Source organism: Tigriopus californicus, chromosome 5 (genome assembly GCF_007210705.1).
Source record: "Tigriopus californicus strain San Diego chromosome 5, Tcal_SD_v2.1, whole genome shotgun sequence".
Lineage (NCBI taxonomy): Eukaryota > Metazoa > Arthropoda > Copepoda > Harpacticoida > Harpacticidae > Tigriopus > Tigriopus californicus.
In genome coordinates this window covers 1,010,016-1,029,845 of record NC_081444.1, presented here as the reverse complement: position 1 = coordinate 1,029,845, position 19,830 = coordinate 1,010,016, and the positions used below count along the sequence as shown (strand labels likewise).

The 19,830-nt window shown below is 42.1% G+C and overlaps 3 protein-coding genes across 4 annotated transcripts; 1 reads left to right on the top strand and 2 right to left on the bottom strand.

Moving 5' to 3' along the window:
* Positions 1 to 8,051: 8,051 nt before the first annotated feature.
* LOC131880373 (uncharacterized) lies at positions 8,052 to 13,003 on the bottom strand. Its single transcript, XM_059226995.1, has 6 exons — positions 12,505 to 13,003; positions 11,441 to 11,586; positions 11,115 to 11,367; positions 10,785 to 11,044; positions 8,739 to 9,065; positions 8,052 to 8,576 (listed from the first exon to the last, which is right to left on the bottom strand). Exons 1-6 carry the CDS (start codon positions 12,798 to 12,800, stop codon positions 8,368 to 8,370), a joined length of 1,491 nt encoding a protein of 496 aa, XP_059082978.1. The 5' UTR covers positions 12,801 to 13,003; the 3' UTR covers positions 8,052 to 8,367.
* Positions 9,773 to 10,335, top strand: LOC131880381 (pro-resilin-like). Its single transcript, XM_059227008.1, has 2 exons — positions 9,773 to 9,829; positions 9,893 to 10,335. Exons 1-2 carry the CDS (start codon positions 9,824 to 9,826, stop codon positions 10,277 to 10,279), a joined length of 393 nt encoding a protein of 130 aa, XP_059082991.1. The 5' UTR covers positions 9,773 to 9,823; the 3' UTR covers positions 10,280 to 10,335.
* A 2,588-nt stretch (positions 13,004 to 15,591) lies between the features above and the next one.
* LOC131880377 (large ribosomal subunit protein uL30-like) lies at positions 15,592 to 17,887 on the bottom strand. Of its 2 annotated transcripts, none has more exons than XM_059227001.1 (3): positions 17,730 to 17,887; positions 16,432 to 16,832; positions 15,592 to 16,016 (listed from the first exon to the last, which is right to left on the bottom strand). In XM_059227001.1, exons 2-3 carry the CDS (start codon positions 16,823 to 16,825, stop codon positions 15,679 to 15,681), a joined length of 732 nt encoding a protein of 243 aa, XP_059082984.1. In that variant the 5' UTR covers positions 16,826 to 16,832; positions 17,730 to 17,887; the 3' UTR covers positions 15,592 to 15,678. The 2 variants fall into 2 exon arrangements, with proteins under 2 accessions (XP_059082984.1, XP_059082986.1); XM_059227003.1 differs by lacking the exon at positions 17,730 to 17,887 and adding an exon at positions 17,478 to 17,596.
* Between the last annotated feature and the right edge of the window lie 1,943 nt (positions 17,888 to 19,830).

Genomic DNA, 19,830 nt, shown 5'->3' with positions numbered 1-19,830 from the left:
GAAAGAGAGATTCAGATCAGGGTCATTGGAAAAGACCAAGTCGAGAACGCTATTCTCTCTTAGTGGCTACACACAACGTGCTGGGAGAAATTGCGCAAGATCGCGAATTCTTCCAGCTTTTCGAACGACTGAGATGTCGATTTCGAAATGGGAATATACCCATCAGGACTAACCTCCCACTGTACAACGCTAGCGGAAAATTAAAGTCCCCTACAAAGAAAACCTTCGAGCAAATTGCCAGGTCCAACTTATTTCCAGTGAATTGGAGAGCTGACGAAAACGAGCTTGCTGAACAAGAAGGGGGTCTATACATTGTAACAATAGACAATCAAGACCTCGAAGATGACAAACTAAGACCTCTACTTCTCCATTCGACATTTGTACATGACTAATGTGCAATCATTCCTAACATATAGGCATACACCCCCGTGTGGGAATATGGGATTATCAGGGCGTATCCTGTCACAACGAACTAAGTTGTAACCAACTATGGTTAGTTCTTCATCTAAGACCCTGGCCGAGCCAGGTTTCTGTTATAGAAATGAAGTGCAATCTCTCTCTCAAACGGCTAGTTCTTCTAAGATCTTAACTTTTGTCTGTCTTTTTTAGAAATCAGACAATGCACGTTCAAATATAGCCCCTTTACGGGCCTCTCTTTTGACGGACCAAGTTCACAAGATCTTGGACCATCCTCTCCAACCGTAAAAAATCCCTCTTATCAAACAAAGCTACGTTCTACTGAAGGCAATGCATGAGTTAATGGGGATGGTTGGGTTGAGGAATGGGTTGGGCAGCTACATTAGAATAGGAACGAATTTTGGGAATAGGGGTGGGGCAAGGAAGTTTAGGGGGGAGAGTGTTTAGGAGGAATAGGGGTGGATTGGGTATTTGAAGGAAGAGGAGGGAATTGGGAGAGAGGGTGGGGTAGGAGGAGAGGGAGGGAGGAAGCTAAATGGGTTAAGGAAGGGGGGTGGGGTGGGATTAGGTTTAGGAATAGGGTCAGCTCTAAAACTACGAAACTGAGCTATCCTATTTCTCGGCTTTCTTTGCGTCCCTTCAACATGGACGGAGGTACACCGTACATTAAAGCACGTCTTAAGTCTCATGGACTGACGGCACATGTACGGGTGAAAAAAAGGACAATCTACCTTTGAACATCCCTTCTTACTATTGTACTTCTCAAGGCCGAACTTGAGAAGTTTTTTGACACCATTTAGGGTGGTCAAACTGACAGCCTTTTCCTTCTTTAGGACAAGGCTGCTTTCGAAAAACAGGACAGACTATTTTCTCTAACAACTGTCTTATCCTCGACCTGCTTATTAGAAATAATTCCTGTGATGCAGTTTCAAGAGAAAAAACCGTTAGAAATGACGAGAGGAAAAAAAAGATGAAAAAGTAGGAAGAGAAGAAGAGAGAAGACAGAGCAAGAGAACCAAAGAGAGAAACCAGCGCGTGTGAATGAGAACCAGCTGTAGAGCAGGTAAACAACACACGTGCTAGGTGGAAACCAAGGAGGGAACGTACTCCCTGGGGACAGACAAGAAGAGAGAACAGGTGATTTCGCTAGGTTGGGCCACCAACAGAGGACCAGAGATAAGAGTCGGTCGACTACTGCATTTCGATTTCGCGGAGAACTGCTAGAGTTCAAGAGGATGCCGTTTGGGTTAGCGTCGGCGCCGGCGACGTTCTGTCGATTGATGAGAATGATATTCGCTAATGAACATCGTTGTGTACTTCGACGACATTTGCATTCACTCAAAAAATAAGGAACACCAGAAAGCATTTAACGAGGTGTTGGAACTGCTGGAGGAGTGCTGGCCTATCGCTAAACTTGAAAAAGTGTCGATTTTTTCAAACGGATGTCGAATTTTTGGGATTTCGAGTGACAGAAAATACGATCAGACCAACAGAGTCAAAGTTGCAGACCATGAGGGAATTCCAAGACCAAAAGACGCAAAAGAACTCAAACGATTCTTAGGAATGACCGGATACTATCGGTCCTTAATGCCAATTATGCTGTACGAGTTCGAGAACTGCAGATTTTGGCGGCAAGAGCTCGTCATTCTCTTGGGAAAACCGCCATCAGGAGGCCTTGAAGACATCAGAGGCGCTTTATGTTCTGAGTTGATGAGAGTGATGCCGGATCTGTCCAAGCCCTTCATTGTCAAAACAGAGCCAGCCTTCAAGGGATCGGATCATTATTGTTGCAGGATCAAGATGAGAGGAGTGGTTTTGGAATATGCCAGTAAAGCATTCTCAGCCACAGAGAAACGGTATCCGATAATAACAAGAGGCTTATGCTATTATGTTTGCCGTTGAGCGCTGGAACATTTCTTATTAGGAAAAAAATTCACGTTGTACACCGATCATCGGCGTTGGCCTGGCTGAAAACAAAGAAGGATTGCCGTAGAAGCTGGGTCGATGGGCATTGCGACTCTCTGAGTTCGAGTTTGAGATCAAATACATCCCAGGATCGGCAAACAAGGATGCTGATTGTCTATCACGTGCGGTGGCTAGTATTTCGCCATCTGGGGAGCATCTAAGAAGGGAACAAGAACGGACGGAAGCTTTGTGAAGGAAAGGCAAGACGAACCGTTCAAGTTCGATATCCGGCAGGAACTTGGTACAAAGCGAATCAGGACGGCTGGCGAATGTGGATCCTAAGTCTTACCGAAAACAGATTTGGGATGAATTCACACGAACCGGGACATGTTGGGCAAGCCAAGGTGAAAGAGTTGGCGAGTGCCAGATATTATTGGCAAAGATGCGAGAGCACATTCGTTTGTGGTCAAGAGAGTGCGAGGAGTGCGCCAAGAAGAAGATTTCTTACCTGCTCCTCCAACTGCCCCAATGGTCATGGTGGATTACAGCCGGTTAGAAACTATGGAAAAAGTCGCTATTGATGTCGTTGGTCCATTGCCGTGTGCCAACACCGGTGAAAGGTATCTTTTGGTGTTTCTGGACTGTTTCACCAAATGGACAGAAGCCAAAGCCGTTCCCAAGTTGGGGGCTCGAGTTCTGGTGGAATGGTTCACAGAGTCTATATTACCCCGGTTCGGTGTACCACGAGAGTTGGTGTTAGATCAAGGATCCGATATGGCTTCGAGAGAGTTTCGTGAATTTTGTGAAGATATGAGAATCACACAAACGTTTACGGCTCCTTATCATCACCAATCAAACCCGTGGAGAGGTGAACAGGTCACTGATGAATTTATTGCGAATGCATGTGAACGAAAAACAGACTGATTGGCCGTCTCATGTGCCAACTGTGCTGTTTGCATACCGCGCTACAATTCATGAGTCCATTGGCAAATCGCCTAGTGAGCTATTGATGGGATACCAACTGAGGTTTCCCTTGGATCTGAAAATTGGGTTTGTTCATGAATCAGCAACGTGTTTGGACGAATTACAGAAGAGGATGATTCATTATCGCCAGGAGGCCCGCATCGCGTTAAAAAAGTCATGGAAAAGCGCAAAGAAGCATATGACAAAGCCAAGAAAGTGACATCGCGGGAGCTCCAAGTCAATGAGCTAGTGTTTCTCCGTCGCCATCAATACGCTCAGGGACAAGCAAAAAACTGGCGCCCCAATGGATCGGTCCCTTTAAAGTGACTCAACGAGTCAACGATGTAAACTGGCAAATCGAAGGGGATGGAGGAATCTCGAAAATCGTCCATGTGAACTTATTAAAACGATGTACGCGCCCTAGCAAAGGATCGTTGGGAACACTGCGAGGACGAGGCCGTCCCAAACAAAAAAAATAATAAATAAATAAACCCGGATTCTGTCTGATCTCGGCCATCCAAAAAAAAAAAAAAGACCGCCGTCCGAGATGGGAGGGTGGTGTGGCCACCCTGAACGACGAACGGGCGTGAGTGGTCGGGCATGAGAGATTGCTCGGAAGTACCCACGACGAGACCTATCATCCGCACGTGTAACGACCTTTTTTATTAAATTACATCATCTAAAACTACAACATCAAATTAATAAAAAACAATAAAATTGTTTTTTGATTGAAATTGGTGTAATATTGCGCAAAATTGGCTTGAAAACACACATAGATAGAAAATCATCAAGAGTCATTTTATTAATTGATGGGTAATGTACCACTGACAAAATATAAAAAATGTATGGAATAAACAATAAAAGTGCATGTACATAAATGTTAACATAGTAGAATATCTTGGATGGACAATTGATAATTTTGTCTAAACCCACACATTTGACATTTGGTGATCACAAAAAGGTGGCGTTTCCTTGCTTTAGTGTCCTTGCCTTGGCTGACCAGCCAGCTAGCCTCAGCCAACATACACCAACTCGACTACAGGAACAAGCTAACATCAATGGAATGGAATAGAACAAAAGAAGGTTCTAGAACCCAATCACTGCCAATCTCTCGGAAAGGCTCAAGCTTGCATGATATATTTTGAGTCTGGCATTGGACCGGTATTGCATTGAATGCTTGAGACTTTTGAGGCAACGTTCCCATCACTAATTTAGACGACACTTGTTTTGACACATATTGTGGTCACATACGGCTTTCGGTATTTTTTCACGATCCTCAATCCTGTTTGGGGTGAAATTATTTAATGACTAAAATTCAAGTTTGAATGTGTTCAAACTAACGGCATTTGCGAGATATGTTGGAAATTTGAAGAAACAAAATGCATTTTGATATAACTTTGAGTGGTCAGATATGGTTTCCCTTGGAGTTTAACGATTGACCAACACAGAGCTCCCATTTAAACCAGCATGACCAAGTTTATTTTTAGTACGAGAAAAATGAAGCAATTTACCCTCTTGAAATTTCTGAAGTGAGTCACTCAGCATTGTAATGACAGCAGGAAACGTTGTCATAGACTGACAAATAAAACTAATGGAACTTTCATATTTTTTCAAAGTTTTCATTTTGGTCATGTATATTTGACACAGATAGCCTTCTGTGTAGTACTGTTGTGTGTAAATTCTCTGAATCTCGATTTGTGTCACATTGCCAACTTCTTGTCGAATATGTGGCCACAATATGTGTCAAAACAAGTGTCTTCTAAATGCACCATAAGTAATGGTGCGTCTACACGAAAAACATTCTGTCACAAAGTTTGTCTAACAATTTCGGAAATGTTTGGTATTTGACAAACAGTTCATCTCTGAGCCGTCTACACGTGAAACTACCCGATCAAAACGGTTTGACAAATATTTTGATGTAGATTTCTAATCAGATGAACTTGCGAGTGATCTTTTCATTTCCCAATGGGTCATTCCATGAACTACTGTATAATATATACAGTAGTTCATGGTCATTCATTCAATATTTATGTTATGCACGGTAAACAAGATGACTAGTATAATGAACATAGGGAAACTGAGGAATTAAATTTGAAAAAAATACCGATGGGCACTATCATGATGAGAATGTTTCGCTTTCCAAAAAGGTCCTTTATTTTGCCAATTTCAATCTGTGCGGTCATATGTTGGCTGAAACCGATTCCTACTTGAAGGCATGTTTTGCCCCGTTCCATGAATTGTACCATAAGCCACCTGATGATGCAATTTTAATAACATTTTTGCTTTTCGAAAGGCTTTCCGACATTCATTTTGACTCTAAATTATAAACCAATTGTTTGGAAACGAAAATTCTCAAATGCTCTTACTATATTTGTGTTAACGGTTCTGACCTGACCTTTGAGCTATATATCGTTGTCATATTTCGACCCGTACTCGGCTAATAAATAGTTTATGATACTCTTGGAGAGGTGTTGTCCATTTATTCACGATTATAATGAGTTGGAAAATTGGTCGGGTTGTTGTTTGTCGTGGATATTTATATGCAGTTAACATTACAGATGGCATTGACTAAAAAGAGTTCAATTTTATAGAACCAATAAGGACCCGCCCACAAGAACAGACGGCATTTCACAAGGAAGGTGATGGTCATGGGCAGCTTTAAAGTGATGAGTCAGTGGGTAGGACTCGGTCCGTTGAGATCCGACTGATCTGGCTTTCATGGCTAAAACTGGCGGGCGGGAAATGGACGAAAGAGCAGCCCAAAGTGGCTGGCTGGTCTGGACGCTGGGGTCTCAAGGGTGTATGTACGTAGAGGACCGATTATGGGCGTGTGTGACGGCCGAGGGCTGACTAATAACCGGCCAAGAACCTCCAGGTATGGGCCGATGATTCCGTTGGCTCTGATGATCTGATCCAACTTGAATCGGATCAGTCTTCTTTGGACGAGGTCAAGGAATCCATCCATTCCATCCATATCTTGCTTTGGGTTGGCTCGCTCAAGTCTTGCTCACAGACGGATGTAAAAGAAGGGACCGGGTCCATGACCGGTCTGAGCCCGATGACAGGCCCAGGGTAGGTGGGCTGACTGGGGTCGACACTTCCATTGTCTGGACGGGAGGAGATAAATCCGGATTCCGGAGAAAGGTGTTATGTTGGTTGGTTGAATGATGGATCGATCATCATTCAATCCTCGATAGGAGATGGAAGTGTGATTACTGAATTAAAGTTTAATGACTTTGAACATTGATTGACAATTCCAGGCCCCTTCATACTCTACGTTTGGGTTGTCTTGTGTCAAAATGAACCACAATCGATTCATTATTCTTTGTTATAAACCATCATGGATCGAATGAGTTAAGTTCTGACCTGGCTGAAAACGGACACCTTGGTTGGAAGGGTTGGATGGGCTTGGGGAGGATGCTGTCGTCCATGAAATATTTGCTCTTGGGCAAACAAACTTTAAACATGTTCAAATCGAGAAATGCTTGTGAAATACTTGTGAAATGACAAACAATGCAAAACATGCCTTCAAGTAGTAATCGGTTTCAGCCAACATATGACCGCGCAGATTGAAATTGGCCAAATTAAGGACCTTTTTGGAAAGCGAAACATTCTCAACATGATAGTGCACAGGGGTGTTTTTTTTTAATTGTATTCCTTAGTTTTCCCTATGTTCATTATACTAATCATCTTGTTTACCGTGCATAACATAGATATTGAATGAAAAGCCGATTGAGAAATGATACAATCACTTGCCAGTCGGTCTGATTAGAAATCTGAATCAAAATATTTGTCAAACCGTTTTGATCGGGTAGTTTCACGTGTAGACGGCTCAGAGATGAACTGTTTGTCAAAGACCAAACATTTCCGAAATTGTCAGGCAAACTTTGTGACATAATGTTTCTCGTGTAGACGCACCATAACGACCTCAGCATGGCTTCATATTTCATGTGGACAATGTCTCCGTTCACGCAACTAAAGTCGGGAGGGAGTTTTTGGCCAATAACTCGTTCCAGATGATGGAACAACCAGAATATTATCTAGTTCTGGCCACAGCGGACTTTTTCTTGTCCTCAAAAATAAAATCAGCTCTTTCATGCTTATGCACCGCCCGGAAGGATTTTCAGAAAACCTAGCACCGGGTGGTGGTCACCATCCCCACGAGGAGGTTTGTCACGGCGTTCCAGACGAGCTACGAGTGACAAGACAAGTGTGTTCTTATCGAGTGTTCGTCTTAAACTTCGATTTCGATCATGAACAGCCTCCAAAACCGCATGTACTTAAGTCTTTATAAAATAACAAACAAACAATAATCCACGAACATCCAGCAAGAATTCATGGAATTCAAAAATCAATCAGAAAAGCCTTAAGCATCTTTTTTTATTTTCGGCAAAAGAATATCGTAGGTAGGTACACCTATGTTTGACTCGAATTATTCATTTTTTCTTAACAGTGAATTTTGCTATCTCTTCAGTAGGCTTGCTCCAAAAAGGTAGATAATGTAGGTTTAAAAGAGGGCAAAAAGTGAGGGTAATGGCTAAATGCGAGTGAGAGTTCTGGAGAGCTTGAGAGTGGAAGAAGCTTTTAGGGACCACTTCTTTCTAGAAATGGATATCCATGTATGATGAATTGATGGGATTAAGGCTAACCTTGACACCATAATGGACTCGGAAATCATGACAATAGGATGAAAGATGATCGCCTTCCCAATGCGTTGGGACTAAAAAAATCGCCCCATAGATTGAGGGAGCACTTCATTCCTTGAATAGGAAAAGCAAAAAAGCACTTTTATTGAACATAACATGAGGGGATGAGCAAAATATATTCTTTGGTGATAACACAGACTTGTGTAAAGAGTTAGGAGGGTAAATCGTCGTGGGGCAATACTCCTCTACGTTCAAACTTCAGGGGCGAAATTTGTCTTCTTGTGAATATTGAACGGTTCTTCTTGATCTGCTTGAAGAGAGTGAAAATTGAGTAATGTCTTTTCTTATTCAGAGTGAAATTGACACAGGGTTCTGTCAACGGAGAGTGCCTCAAGCAAATCCATATCAAATGCATGACGCAAAATTTGACCGCAATTCAGGTTTCCTCGCTATCCAATACATCGTGAACAGTTCGTAATGCTTTGTAGAGAGCGCTCCAGAAAATGGCCGGACCAAGTGAGCAAAAGGCAATAATGCTGAAAATTAGGCAGAGTGTGACTTTGATGACTTTCCACAGTTTCAAGGGTGCCTTTTCCGGTTTCAAATCAGGCAAAATAATTGCTCGGGCCAGTGCAAAGAATGTCCCTGTAAGCCAAAAAAAGCACAATCTTGAATCGATACTCAGCATAAATCATTTTCGCATAGGGTGAAAAATGTATATTTTCCGAGAATAAACCGACCCGAGTTGAAGGAAAGATTTAGTTTGGCGTATCCCAACCTTATCAATGACTAAGAAACGACACTTACCCGGGACTACTCCGAGAAATAACGGGAAAACCAAGGCATCATCAGAGTTGGCGTCCAAATCTCGAGAAGCCATCAGATACAGAGCACAGCCAGAAATGATAAAAGCGTTGGAAATTGTGTAGAACAAGAGGAAAAGACCGCTCCTCATTTGAGATAAATCATCATCTACTACCACGGAACCTAATCGTTGAGAATGATCCTCTCTTCCTCCTCGATTTTCGACCACGCCCATCTCGTTACCTTCCGAGAGAGGCGGAGCTGAGGGCCTGAGAGCAAAATCTGGTTCAGCCTCGGTTCCAAATACGTCGTCAGCGTCACGATTGGGACCTTGAAATATACGTTTGTCAAGAATTGCAAATCTGATTGGTTCATTTTTTTCTTGCAATTTATGTTCTTGCAGCACTTTTTGACATACGGCGCAATCAATAGATATTTTACACTAAGTCGTCAATACGATGATTATTAGAAGGGGCTTAAAATTTAGCCAGTAAATATATATATATATACATACATGTCTTCAATATCTATGGGCTGAACAAAGGTATTTAATCCCAAGTCGAATGCTACGTCGTATTTCTGCTAAGGAGGAAGTTCCGTTGTCTTAACATCTGGAGCCAAGATTAAATTGGGGGTCGATATACCGATCAGACTGGTTTTGTTGTCAAGTTCAGGTAGTGCCTATGTGCCCAAGGAATCGCATAAAATCCGGTCATATGTACCAAAACCGGGTCAGTGACATTCGATCAGAAATGCGTCAGATCCGTCAATCTCGTCAAAACATTACATATGTTTTGAGAAATTTGCAGATTTCTTAACATTTGAGCTATTTTCACGCTTGCATATGTTTTACATCTTTGGAAAAAGTAAAAAACAAAAAAAAACCATTCTATATTGTGCCAAACGTATTAGGTCAATTTGTCTAGAATTTCAGCAACATAACGGGAAGTTAAGGGGAGTGCCTTTTGAGCCATATTGGTACACAAACGAATAAAATCCTCCCATTTCATGAAATTAATTCTAGACTATAAATTCTCGTCGGTTTCTGACTTCATCATCAGTTGACCAAAATCAACCATCTCATCAAAATGAAGGTACAACAGCCATAAAAATACAAGCTCCTTACAATCAAGTGCTTAACATTACCTGTATTCCAGACCTTCACCGCCGTCCTTGCTTTGGCTGGAGTTGCCCTGGCTGACAACGCCCCCTACCGTCCCGCCTACCAACCCAGCTACAAGCAACCCGCTTATGATGAGCCTGCCGAATACCAATACGCCTATGCCGTTAAAGACGAATACAAAGGTGTTGATTTCGGAGCCAACGAGGACCGCAAGGGCTACAACACCAACGGAGCCTACAATGTCCTTCTCCCTGACGGTCGCACGCAGACCGTGACTTATACTGTCAATGAATACGACGGGTACGTGGCTGATGTCCAATACGAGGGCGAGGCCCGTTATGAAGAACCCAAGTACCAACCCAAGTACGAGCCCAAGTACCAGCCTTACCAACCCCGTTACGAGCCCAAGTACGAGGCTTAAGTAATTTATTTGAATTATTTATTATTGAAATAAAAGACGGACAAAAGCCTTTAAAAGACATGATTGATGGTTGGGTAGTCAAAGTTGAAAAAAAAAGGTTAAGGTTCTAACAACGTCTTCAAATACACAATGATTGGAAACAAAGCAAAGTGGTCGGCCTGTTGGATGGCGGGAAATGCCCAGCTTTGGCTTAAGTAGGTTAAGCCAGTTTCCTGAACTTTCCTCATTTTCATGTTTCTAAATTGAAGAAATGTTTATCATGACTTTTTGTGGCATTGGTGCATGTCTTCAGCAATCAATAACAATTACTTATAGGGCAAGTGGATCTTTCATGAACCACTAGAACATGAACAAGGATGGTGTGGTCTAGAACTAATATTTTCGAAACGCGTGAACACATTGCATTTTCCTTCAAGTACGCCTGCTTCTGGGCCATTGTTTGATATTAATTATTTCAAATTGCAGCGCATTCTATGTGCACAAAATTAAAAGCAAGGCTTCCTACCTGCAAATGCTTCAGCCTCGACATCGTCCAAAAGCGTATTCTTGCGTTGCAGTTTGCCACCAGTTTCTGTCCTAGTTTCACCGTCTCCAAAACGATCCACAATCCTTTGCTCCACTTGGACTTCATTTGGGTTGATGGAGTACACAATCAAAGCCTGGTCTGGACATTGATAGAAATATGCAATGTTATTGTATCCAGCAGGAATGAGCAAACTGCACAACCCGAACACGATACTTCGGATCAAATCCTGTCCACAATACCTACGCACAAATGCCACAGATGTCTTTAATATGATGAACCAAACGGTGAAAGAGACTAGATTCACATTACTTGAAGGATCCAATATTGATGACGCAAAACAAGGCCAAGACAAACATTCCACCAACCCATTCGGTGGTATTGGCGAAGGTTTCCTTGAGAAACACGGCCATGGTGAAGGCTCGGGCGCCGGCAAAGGCCGCCAACATTGGCATGCACAGCCAGATTTTGACCACCTTGTTCGTGTTCAGCTCGTTAAAGGCCAGACCAAAAAGGGACAGTGCCAGGAACGACGTTATCATGGAAAGTGTGAATATAATGTCCTCTGCAGGAGATTAATTAACAAGGTCATTATTTGGACATAGAAAGTCCTTTGTTTGTTAACGTTATGTTTGTACCTTTGTCCTTGCCGATTCCAATGCGATAAAAGACCACGACGATGAGTTTGATGACGAACTGGGGCCCATCGTCAAGGAACCCTTCAAAGAGCTTGGCTAAGGCTGCCAAGTGACGCTTGCGACCAGTCACCAACGTATAACCACATCTGTCAAAATAATCCGAGATCTAAAACCAAATCTTGTTTTGTCTTCGCTTATTGCCTCAACCATATACACTCTGGGGTGCAAAGCACCCGTTCAATGGATAATCAATCTTCGTCAAACATGGCAAGTCTTGCTTCAAAATGGGGAAACCCAAGGCCAAAAAAACACCTCGATGAAAAGGAAAAATATCTTTTAAGTGGTCTCAGGGGAAAGCAAAGTGAATTTAAAAGGGGCTGTGGTACCCACAGCACTGAACATGAATTTACTCTAATGACAAGACTATTCATACTAGTAACGACTTTCCAAATCTTGTAACAAAAAAGAAGCAGCTTTTGCATAAAAATTTTTAAAATTAAAGTTGTGTAGTAAAACACAAAAAAATACAAAAAAGGAATTTTGGGGCTCCCCTCGGTTAGAGACACTAACTTTTAACGACGTAACTTTGGAACAAACCACTTTAAGATTAAATGCTGTAAATGAGTACGTAGATGTTATTTATCCTAGAGCATCTTTCAAGTTAGATTTGGACAAGTTTTGGCTTCGAATTCACGATCAATCCTCCATTCAAGGGCTTACCCGGTCTGCCAACCTAAATGCGCGTTGGAATACCAGAAACGGGATTCAGTGTAAGTGATAATAATTACACAAATCATAAATTTGTATTGCAATCCTACCAGGGATAACATTCCTGTTAGCGGTTGGTAAAGTCCGCGAAAACCCAAACCCGAAAAGGTGACTTGCCTTTAATTGCAACCATCGACATATATTATCCTATTGGCGTATTATGAAAAGGGGCCCCGAGTTGCTCTGACCTGAAGCAGGCCGAGTTCTAGAAGCCCGTGAATGAGCCCATCCTTATCCTAAGTATTTCGAGCAACAGGCAGTAGAGAACAATGCATAAACAACCCTCTGATTCTTACAAAGCAATGGGTACGACGGGGTATAGGAAAAAGAGCAGTCCCACCGAGAGCAGAACCGAGCCCGGGGGCATCTTGCCAATCTTGCGATGGCCCAAGAAATGCAAGATCAGAAACCCGATGGAGGTCACCAAGCCCGGGAACATGAGGAAGAACACAATCAGTCCGCCCAGCACAGGATGGCCTTTCTCGAACAAATTCTTGGCATTCATGACGGTGGTCACGTTGTTCCAGAGCCCGAACACGATCCCCATGACCATCTCCGTTTGGGTCAGACACGTTTTCGAGCAACAACCCATGGTGCCTTAATCATTGAGGGCTAAAGTGAGATCCGAGCGCCTAGCGGTTGAGATCCGATGGATGACTGGATGGGGGGGAGTTTGTTAGTCAAAGAAGCCCATGGATAAAACACGATAGGGACAGGTTGGATATCCGGTCAGGCGTGGAACCCTAAGAGGTTTAGATCCATGTTTATTATTATTATTATTGGGACTGGAGAGCCATACCGAGTTCACTAGTTTTCACAGACACAGAATTCGGAGGTTGAGTGAACATATCTGACTGTCTCACACAGGAAATATAAATTCTTGAGTAAATTGGTTAGTCAATTTCGGTACGCGGTGTATGAAAACTTATAAAGATTAAGTTTCATTTCATGTTATGACAGCAGATTCTTTCCAAATTAACCATCCACCTACCCACCATGTACCAATACCCCACAGGAACATGTTAAGGTGTGTCTGACTTTTGAAGAAGAGGTGTATGTTGCACAAATAAAGTGCGTCCTAATCTTAAATGTAGTCTACCTCCAATAACTACCATAAACAAGATAGCTATTCAAAGTGGATGGATGGAAAATGTATGCAGGCAGTTGTTAATATAGTTGTCATCTATTTCATACTTTTCTGTCAAACACATGGCTTGAAAAAATGAGAAAAACTTGAAATGTCACAAATTTTCCCCCTAAATTGACACGAATTTATCGAAAAAGGATGAAATTGCAGAAATACTGATGTTTTTGTGCTGAAACGGCTGAAATTGCATAATAAATGGCAGAAAAATGTCAATTATTGCTCATAAAATTGCAAAAGTTGCAGAAAAAATTGGGATATGCAAGTTATTTGCACAATTTGCAGGATGCAAGTTTTGGCCGGCCCTACTCTTGAGTACTCTTCACCTACTGTCACTTTAAATTTTAGATCTAGAAGTGTAACGCTCAAACGTAGAACAGAATAGAAACGTACACAGGCTAAACCATGGGACGCAAAGAATGGGAGCACTCATCGTGCAGATCCTGGGTGTCAAAAAAATACAGGATTATGATGCAAAATTAATCAGGGGGACTAACATAAATATTTGATCATCAAAGGCCCTAAATATTTCACAAGTTTTTCCTACGACAAATTAGAGACAGGAATTTTGAATACAGTGGGCATTTGCGATTTTCGCCTAATTTGCAAATGTCCTTGGTTGGATAGAAATACGGGGTGAAATATTTTTGTTGGTAGAGCTCAAGGTCTATCTAACAAATTAAGTGAAATCTTCGTCATCAAATAGAGATTAAATTTGGTTAAATGATGGGCAGACGTAAGAGGAAGATAATTTATCAGAAGGGAAATCTGTTCAGTAATACTTTGTAGTTGTAATGCTTTTGACAATCAAGGAAGATGTTTCTGACCAATTCTGACGAAACGGTCATTTTCCAAAAAAAATCCCCAAAAAAACATTTATACCAGAGCTTGAAAACTCATGATCAGTAAATAGGTGATTGATAGTACAGGTTCACCAATTAAGGTTCAATAAGGTCACGTAAGACCCATAAAGAATGTTCTTGGTCAAAGACTAGTAATTTGGGCCAATTCTAATCAAAGAACATGATGGTTTGTTTCATGGCAAGCCAACCATGAATTGGTTAAATCAGGGAGCACTGGTTTAAGACTCTTTTAAGTCACATGAGAGCGCAATTAGCACAAGAGGATGCATAATCTGGTCAAGATTCACTTGAGCGGACTTATCAGTTATTAATGTAGAGAATCTGGTACTTTCAAGAAGTGGAGCTAACTCTCATGCTTTTACTGGGTTCCTAGTTTCGCATGTTGCAATTTGTTTGTAAAGCAATGCAGAAAAGCATGACTGCATTATTACTAAAAAGGAAATACAAACCAAAAACCTTACAAATAAAAAACACCACCTCAAGATGTCAGGCATGATTTGGAAAGAATTTTGAATCTTTCAAGGCCTCAAGCACCAACCAAAACCCCCAAAATGTTTGTTATATTCTGGCTCAAAAGTAATGTTCAAGTAGGTTATTGAGTAAAATTTACTGATGTGATCAATCTGCCTGCGACGCAAGCTTTTAAACCAGTACTGCCAAGTTTGATCCAAGTTAGAATTTTTTAGGTCAAGGGAACGTACATTTTCTGACCCAAAAAATCCTGCTTGGATCAAACTTGTCAATATTGGTGTGAAAATTTGAGGCGCAAGCAGATTGATCACACCAGTAATAAATATACGGCATATCTGAGAATAAATTATTGCAAGATTAATCCTGTAAGGTTGAATGCGAAGAAATTTTAATTTAATTTCCTTTCAAGACCTTTTTCTGTTTTGAACAGAAGAAACTTTCAATTTATAATTGAATGCATTCACAGATATAAAGGCAACTGTTTTGGCAAATTTCTTCTCAAATTGTACCGGTGGATTTGCGAACGTGTGACCCCGGACAAAGTGGAGGAACAACACATTGGAACGAACGATGAAGTTCTTCTTAGCTTTTCCAACCACTTGTAGATCTGGTGACAGCCCGAATTTGACTGAAGGTCAATAAGGTAGGGCTATTTCGAACATCAGTGACGTCCAAATACAAATGAAGTAGACTTTTTAAGTCAAAGCTTTATGCTTGAGAAACTAATTTTTCCCAGTACAATTTCATGGGAAATCGCGATCGAAACAATGGGCATCAAAGGTGATGGATAATTGCGTATGCCGGTCACAACCTAACCATAATGCGCCTCATCAACTGGAGAACGATCAAAACAGTGAATAACTGTAACGACATCTTCCTCATGATTGAGATAATCTAAGCACATATTCTGTAGGGTTATGTATTTCTGTAACCACAGAGGATGACGACATATCTTTCAAAGGGCTCGGGGCATGGCGGAACAATCCGACAATCTAAACCATGGTCCTGAGCAGGTTGTTGATCTTGTCCTCTCGACAACCAAAATCGCCACCTTCCACAAAATGGTTGGTCTTCTTGCGCCATCCACCGGTGGGCGTGTTCAGCTTGAACGGCCACAGGAAGTTGCTGGCATACTTGAAGTTGTCGCCCACGGTGATGATCTCATGGATCAGATCCTCCACGCAGATGATACCTCGCTTGCCCAACGTATTCTCGATGAGGTCATTGGAAGTGATGGGCACGCGCTTGCCGTCAATCTTAACGAATCCACGCTTGTAGATCAACTCGCGAACAGACTTCAGGTTAGGCGTACCCCAGGTGATGTAGGGCTCTGTAATGATACAAAACAAATGTAAATTAAATGCGGCATTATGGCGCAGCTTTTGAATCGGTTGGAAGTTATATTTGTCGTGTCAGAACTGGAGCCAAATCCTATTGATTTGTACCTGGCCCATAAAGAGTTCCCACCCTTCAATGTTCCATAACGTAAACGCCTTCTGAGTCACGGATATAGACTCGACTGCTGCCTGGTTATGGGTCGATTTTAAATAGATGTCCCAGTTGTGCAACGTTGAGGCAGCCCTTGTATTTTATGGACAAGACATTGCTAGGAAATCGTGCCACGAGGTTCAAGGGACGGCTGGTCATTTCCAGCCACCAAAAAAGCTACCTAGCGTTACTCTTTAATCACTATCCGTTTCAATCACGTCCGTATACATATGCCAGGCTCGACCACGGGAGCTTACCGCAGATTCTCAACATGTTGATGGTGGCCTTGTTGAGTTTGATAAACACGCCATTGTTGATCTGTCGGAGACGGAACAATTGTAGGACCTTACGGACCTTGGGCGCGACCTGGTTGATACCACGAATGCGCATCACAAAGGCCAACTTGGGCTCGGCGGGCACATAGTATCCGTCGTTCTTCTTAGCGTCGCGCTTGAGGCGGATCTCGTCCTGCTCTTGCTTGCGATAGGCCTTGACGTACTTCTCGGCCCGTTGAAAGATCTCAGCTCGCTTGACACGACGAGCGCGCTGACTGGCCACCACGGTCTTGGCGCGTTGCGCACGAGCCTCGGCTTGACGCTTGCGGCGCTTCAAGATGGTCTCGGGGACCGACGGCAACTTCTTGTCCGGCATGGTGCGACTGAAACGGAAAACAACCCGTATTGAACACATGCATACCGGTTCAAGGCTGGCTTGGGACCACATTATCAGTTCAACCCAAAGATCTTGTTTCGAGCTGGAACCGCGGCAGCGGGGTCATAGTGGGTCCTCGCTGCCTTTTTTAGGCCCAGCCCGATATTTCGAGTGCCATAACGTAAACGCCTTCTGAGCCATGGATATTAAGGCTCGACTGCTGCCTGGTTATGGGTACACGGTCAACTCAACATTCGACACTCATTGAAGCCTGTTACGCCGGTTGCGACTATTACTCCATCAATGGCTGGGTGCTGCCACTTTTTTAAAGTCTTTTCATAAATACACTAAGAACCAATGGCACACAAATTTGACCCTAAGGACCCCAACTGTTGGATAGGGATAGCCGAGACGTGACCGTATCCCAACCCACAATTGCGTAGACTGACATTCCTCCTCCCCATCTTCCATCAGATTGGATATCATCAGAGCGACTGCCCGTCGGTCCGCCTTTCTTATTCAACTGCAATCCTAGGGTGAGTGGGGTCAGGTCCCTGCATTCAGTTTAACTGGTGAGCCAACCCGGTTGCGTCTCTATCAACTTTCGGAAGTCTGCTTTCACCCCAACAAGCAACACGCCAACCAGTCTCACCCGTTGGAGTCGGGCGTGGAACAGCCGGGCCAAAACTGACAAGGGCTGGGGGATGGGTTAGATATCGCGGGATTGCCTCTCACACCCAACGAATTCAAAGTTAGGCCAACAACCTTGCTCAACAATTTCACCGAACTCACTCACAGACCCGGGCTGGAATGAGGGGCCAGGCCTGGTCGGAAGGCGTGGCTGACCGGGGGCGTGACGGGTGGGCGGTCTAACTCGAATGGGTCAAAAGTATTGGATGCTTACCTCTGTGTGGTTGCACGTTCAAGAGTCAAAAGATCGAGTCTATCTTCTTCCGGTTGAAAGACGAAAACCCACGGGCCATGAGAATAAAAATCTTTGAAGTCAATGATATTTGGTAGTAAGATATAGCAGTAGTAATAAGTTGATAGAATTTTTGGGTTGTTTTGTGATGTTCATTGTCAGGAGTTGATACACTTAGCAACTTAATCATGCATCATTTAATTTTCTCATGGTTGTCTGGCCAACGGAAAGACGGGCGATGTTCAGGGTGACGTAGTTGTTGTTCAGTTTGGTGCTGAGTTTTGACAATACTGATTTAATCTCTACGACCAGGGTACAACTTTTTGGTAATTAACTCAATAACTATGTATTACATGCCATTACTATAATTCTGGTTGGACGCATCAACTGGGTGGATTTGTTATTGATGTATGTCTAAATAATACTCATTCCCCAAAATACCAAAAAATCAGGGTGCCTACTACATTTTTTTCTTTATGATGTCCTTTTCTTCACTTGCCTATGAACATATCTAACCACAAATGGTAAAAGTGAAATTGCAAAAGAATCTGTTCCGTACAAATTTGAGGATTAATAGAACATTTGGCCAAGGAGGAGATTGATTATATGAAACAAGGAGTTGGACAAGCGTTTAGCTGAGGGAAGAAAAACCATCATCTCCAAGTTGCAATGTTGTTTATAATTGCGTATTTACCTCTTCCATGGCCCATTAACCGCCCCCTTTTCATTACCGGAGAAAATATAGTTAATTGGTAGTCTGTTATTTAATGTACAAAGAGTTCAATAAAGTAGATAGGGCTATAGGAAAGATTCGTCTTTAGATAGCTGGCCAGATTGATAATAATCAGAGGCTAAACTCTAGATTAGAGATCAGCGCCAATTTGATACATGCCTTGTAGACCTAGAGAGTGACCCCAAATTTCATGCAGGTACGGTTGTCTTGAGATAAGCCGAGTAAGTAGTATGCAACTGAAGTCGATTTGTGCTCTTGGGGAGTAGAGATAACCATCCGCCAATTTGTCTCTATTGTCAAGTATTATAGAAGTGATTGCCCTATTAGGGTAAGAGTCGGAGGCCTTAAGATAGGTCTCAGAAATTATGCCCAGATACTAGGTGTTCTCCATCTTAGAGAGCTATGAAGGTTTTAAACCTAGTGCTCGGGTCTAAATTATCTGTGTAATTTCTTTCCAGTGTGGGAATCGAATGTCTGGACGGAACAGAATCCATCTTTACCTCTGATTACAGTATTACTATACTGTAAGATTCGTACTAACTTCGTTATTTTATTCAAATAATTATGTATCCATATTGTTACGTATGTCCCTACAAATCACCAGGGCTTTAATTATTTCAGTATAAAGGAACCAATTACAGTTGCAATCACTTTGGCCAAAATGAGGAGTAATTTACATTATTATTATTTTCTTATTTATTTTATGTTATCACATTACTGGTTAGTTACTTTTCCAAAACTAAATGATCAACATTTCAAGTTCCTTGCTCCATTTGCCAAATAAATGTTTTTGTGTTTTACATCAACAAGTCCCAAAATTTGAAGCTTTTCCGTCATCATGATATCCGGCAACAACAAGGTCCTTTTTGTTCTCTGCTTCATTAAGATAAAGACACACAAACACAAAGACAAAGGAATACTCTAAAATGCCAGACTTTAATATAGTATCATTTGCTGAACAACTGATTGCTGATCCATTCTAACACCAAAAATACATCATGGATTGCTTTGAGAGACCGTTCAAATCCTACAAGGGTAAAATTATAGTACTGACATCCAAATGCAAATAAACAGGGAGCTATATCAGGTATATTTGTATCATACACCGACTTTTCGTGACCACATTTTTTCATTTTTTCATTTTTTTTTTTTTTGGTTTGGTTTTTTACGGGCTTTTCTAACCGCTACAGGCAATGTAATCCCCAGTACTATTAAAATGAAAGATTTTAATTCGTCTATTTATTACCTTTCAATTTTTATATGATATTTGGTCTACCAACGAATTTGAGTTGGCAGACCGAGCTAATCCTTGAATGTAGGGTTGATCTGGAATGCTATCTAAAAATTTGT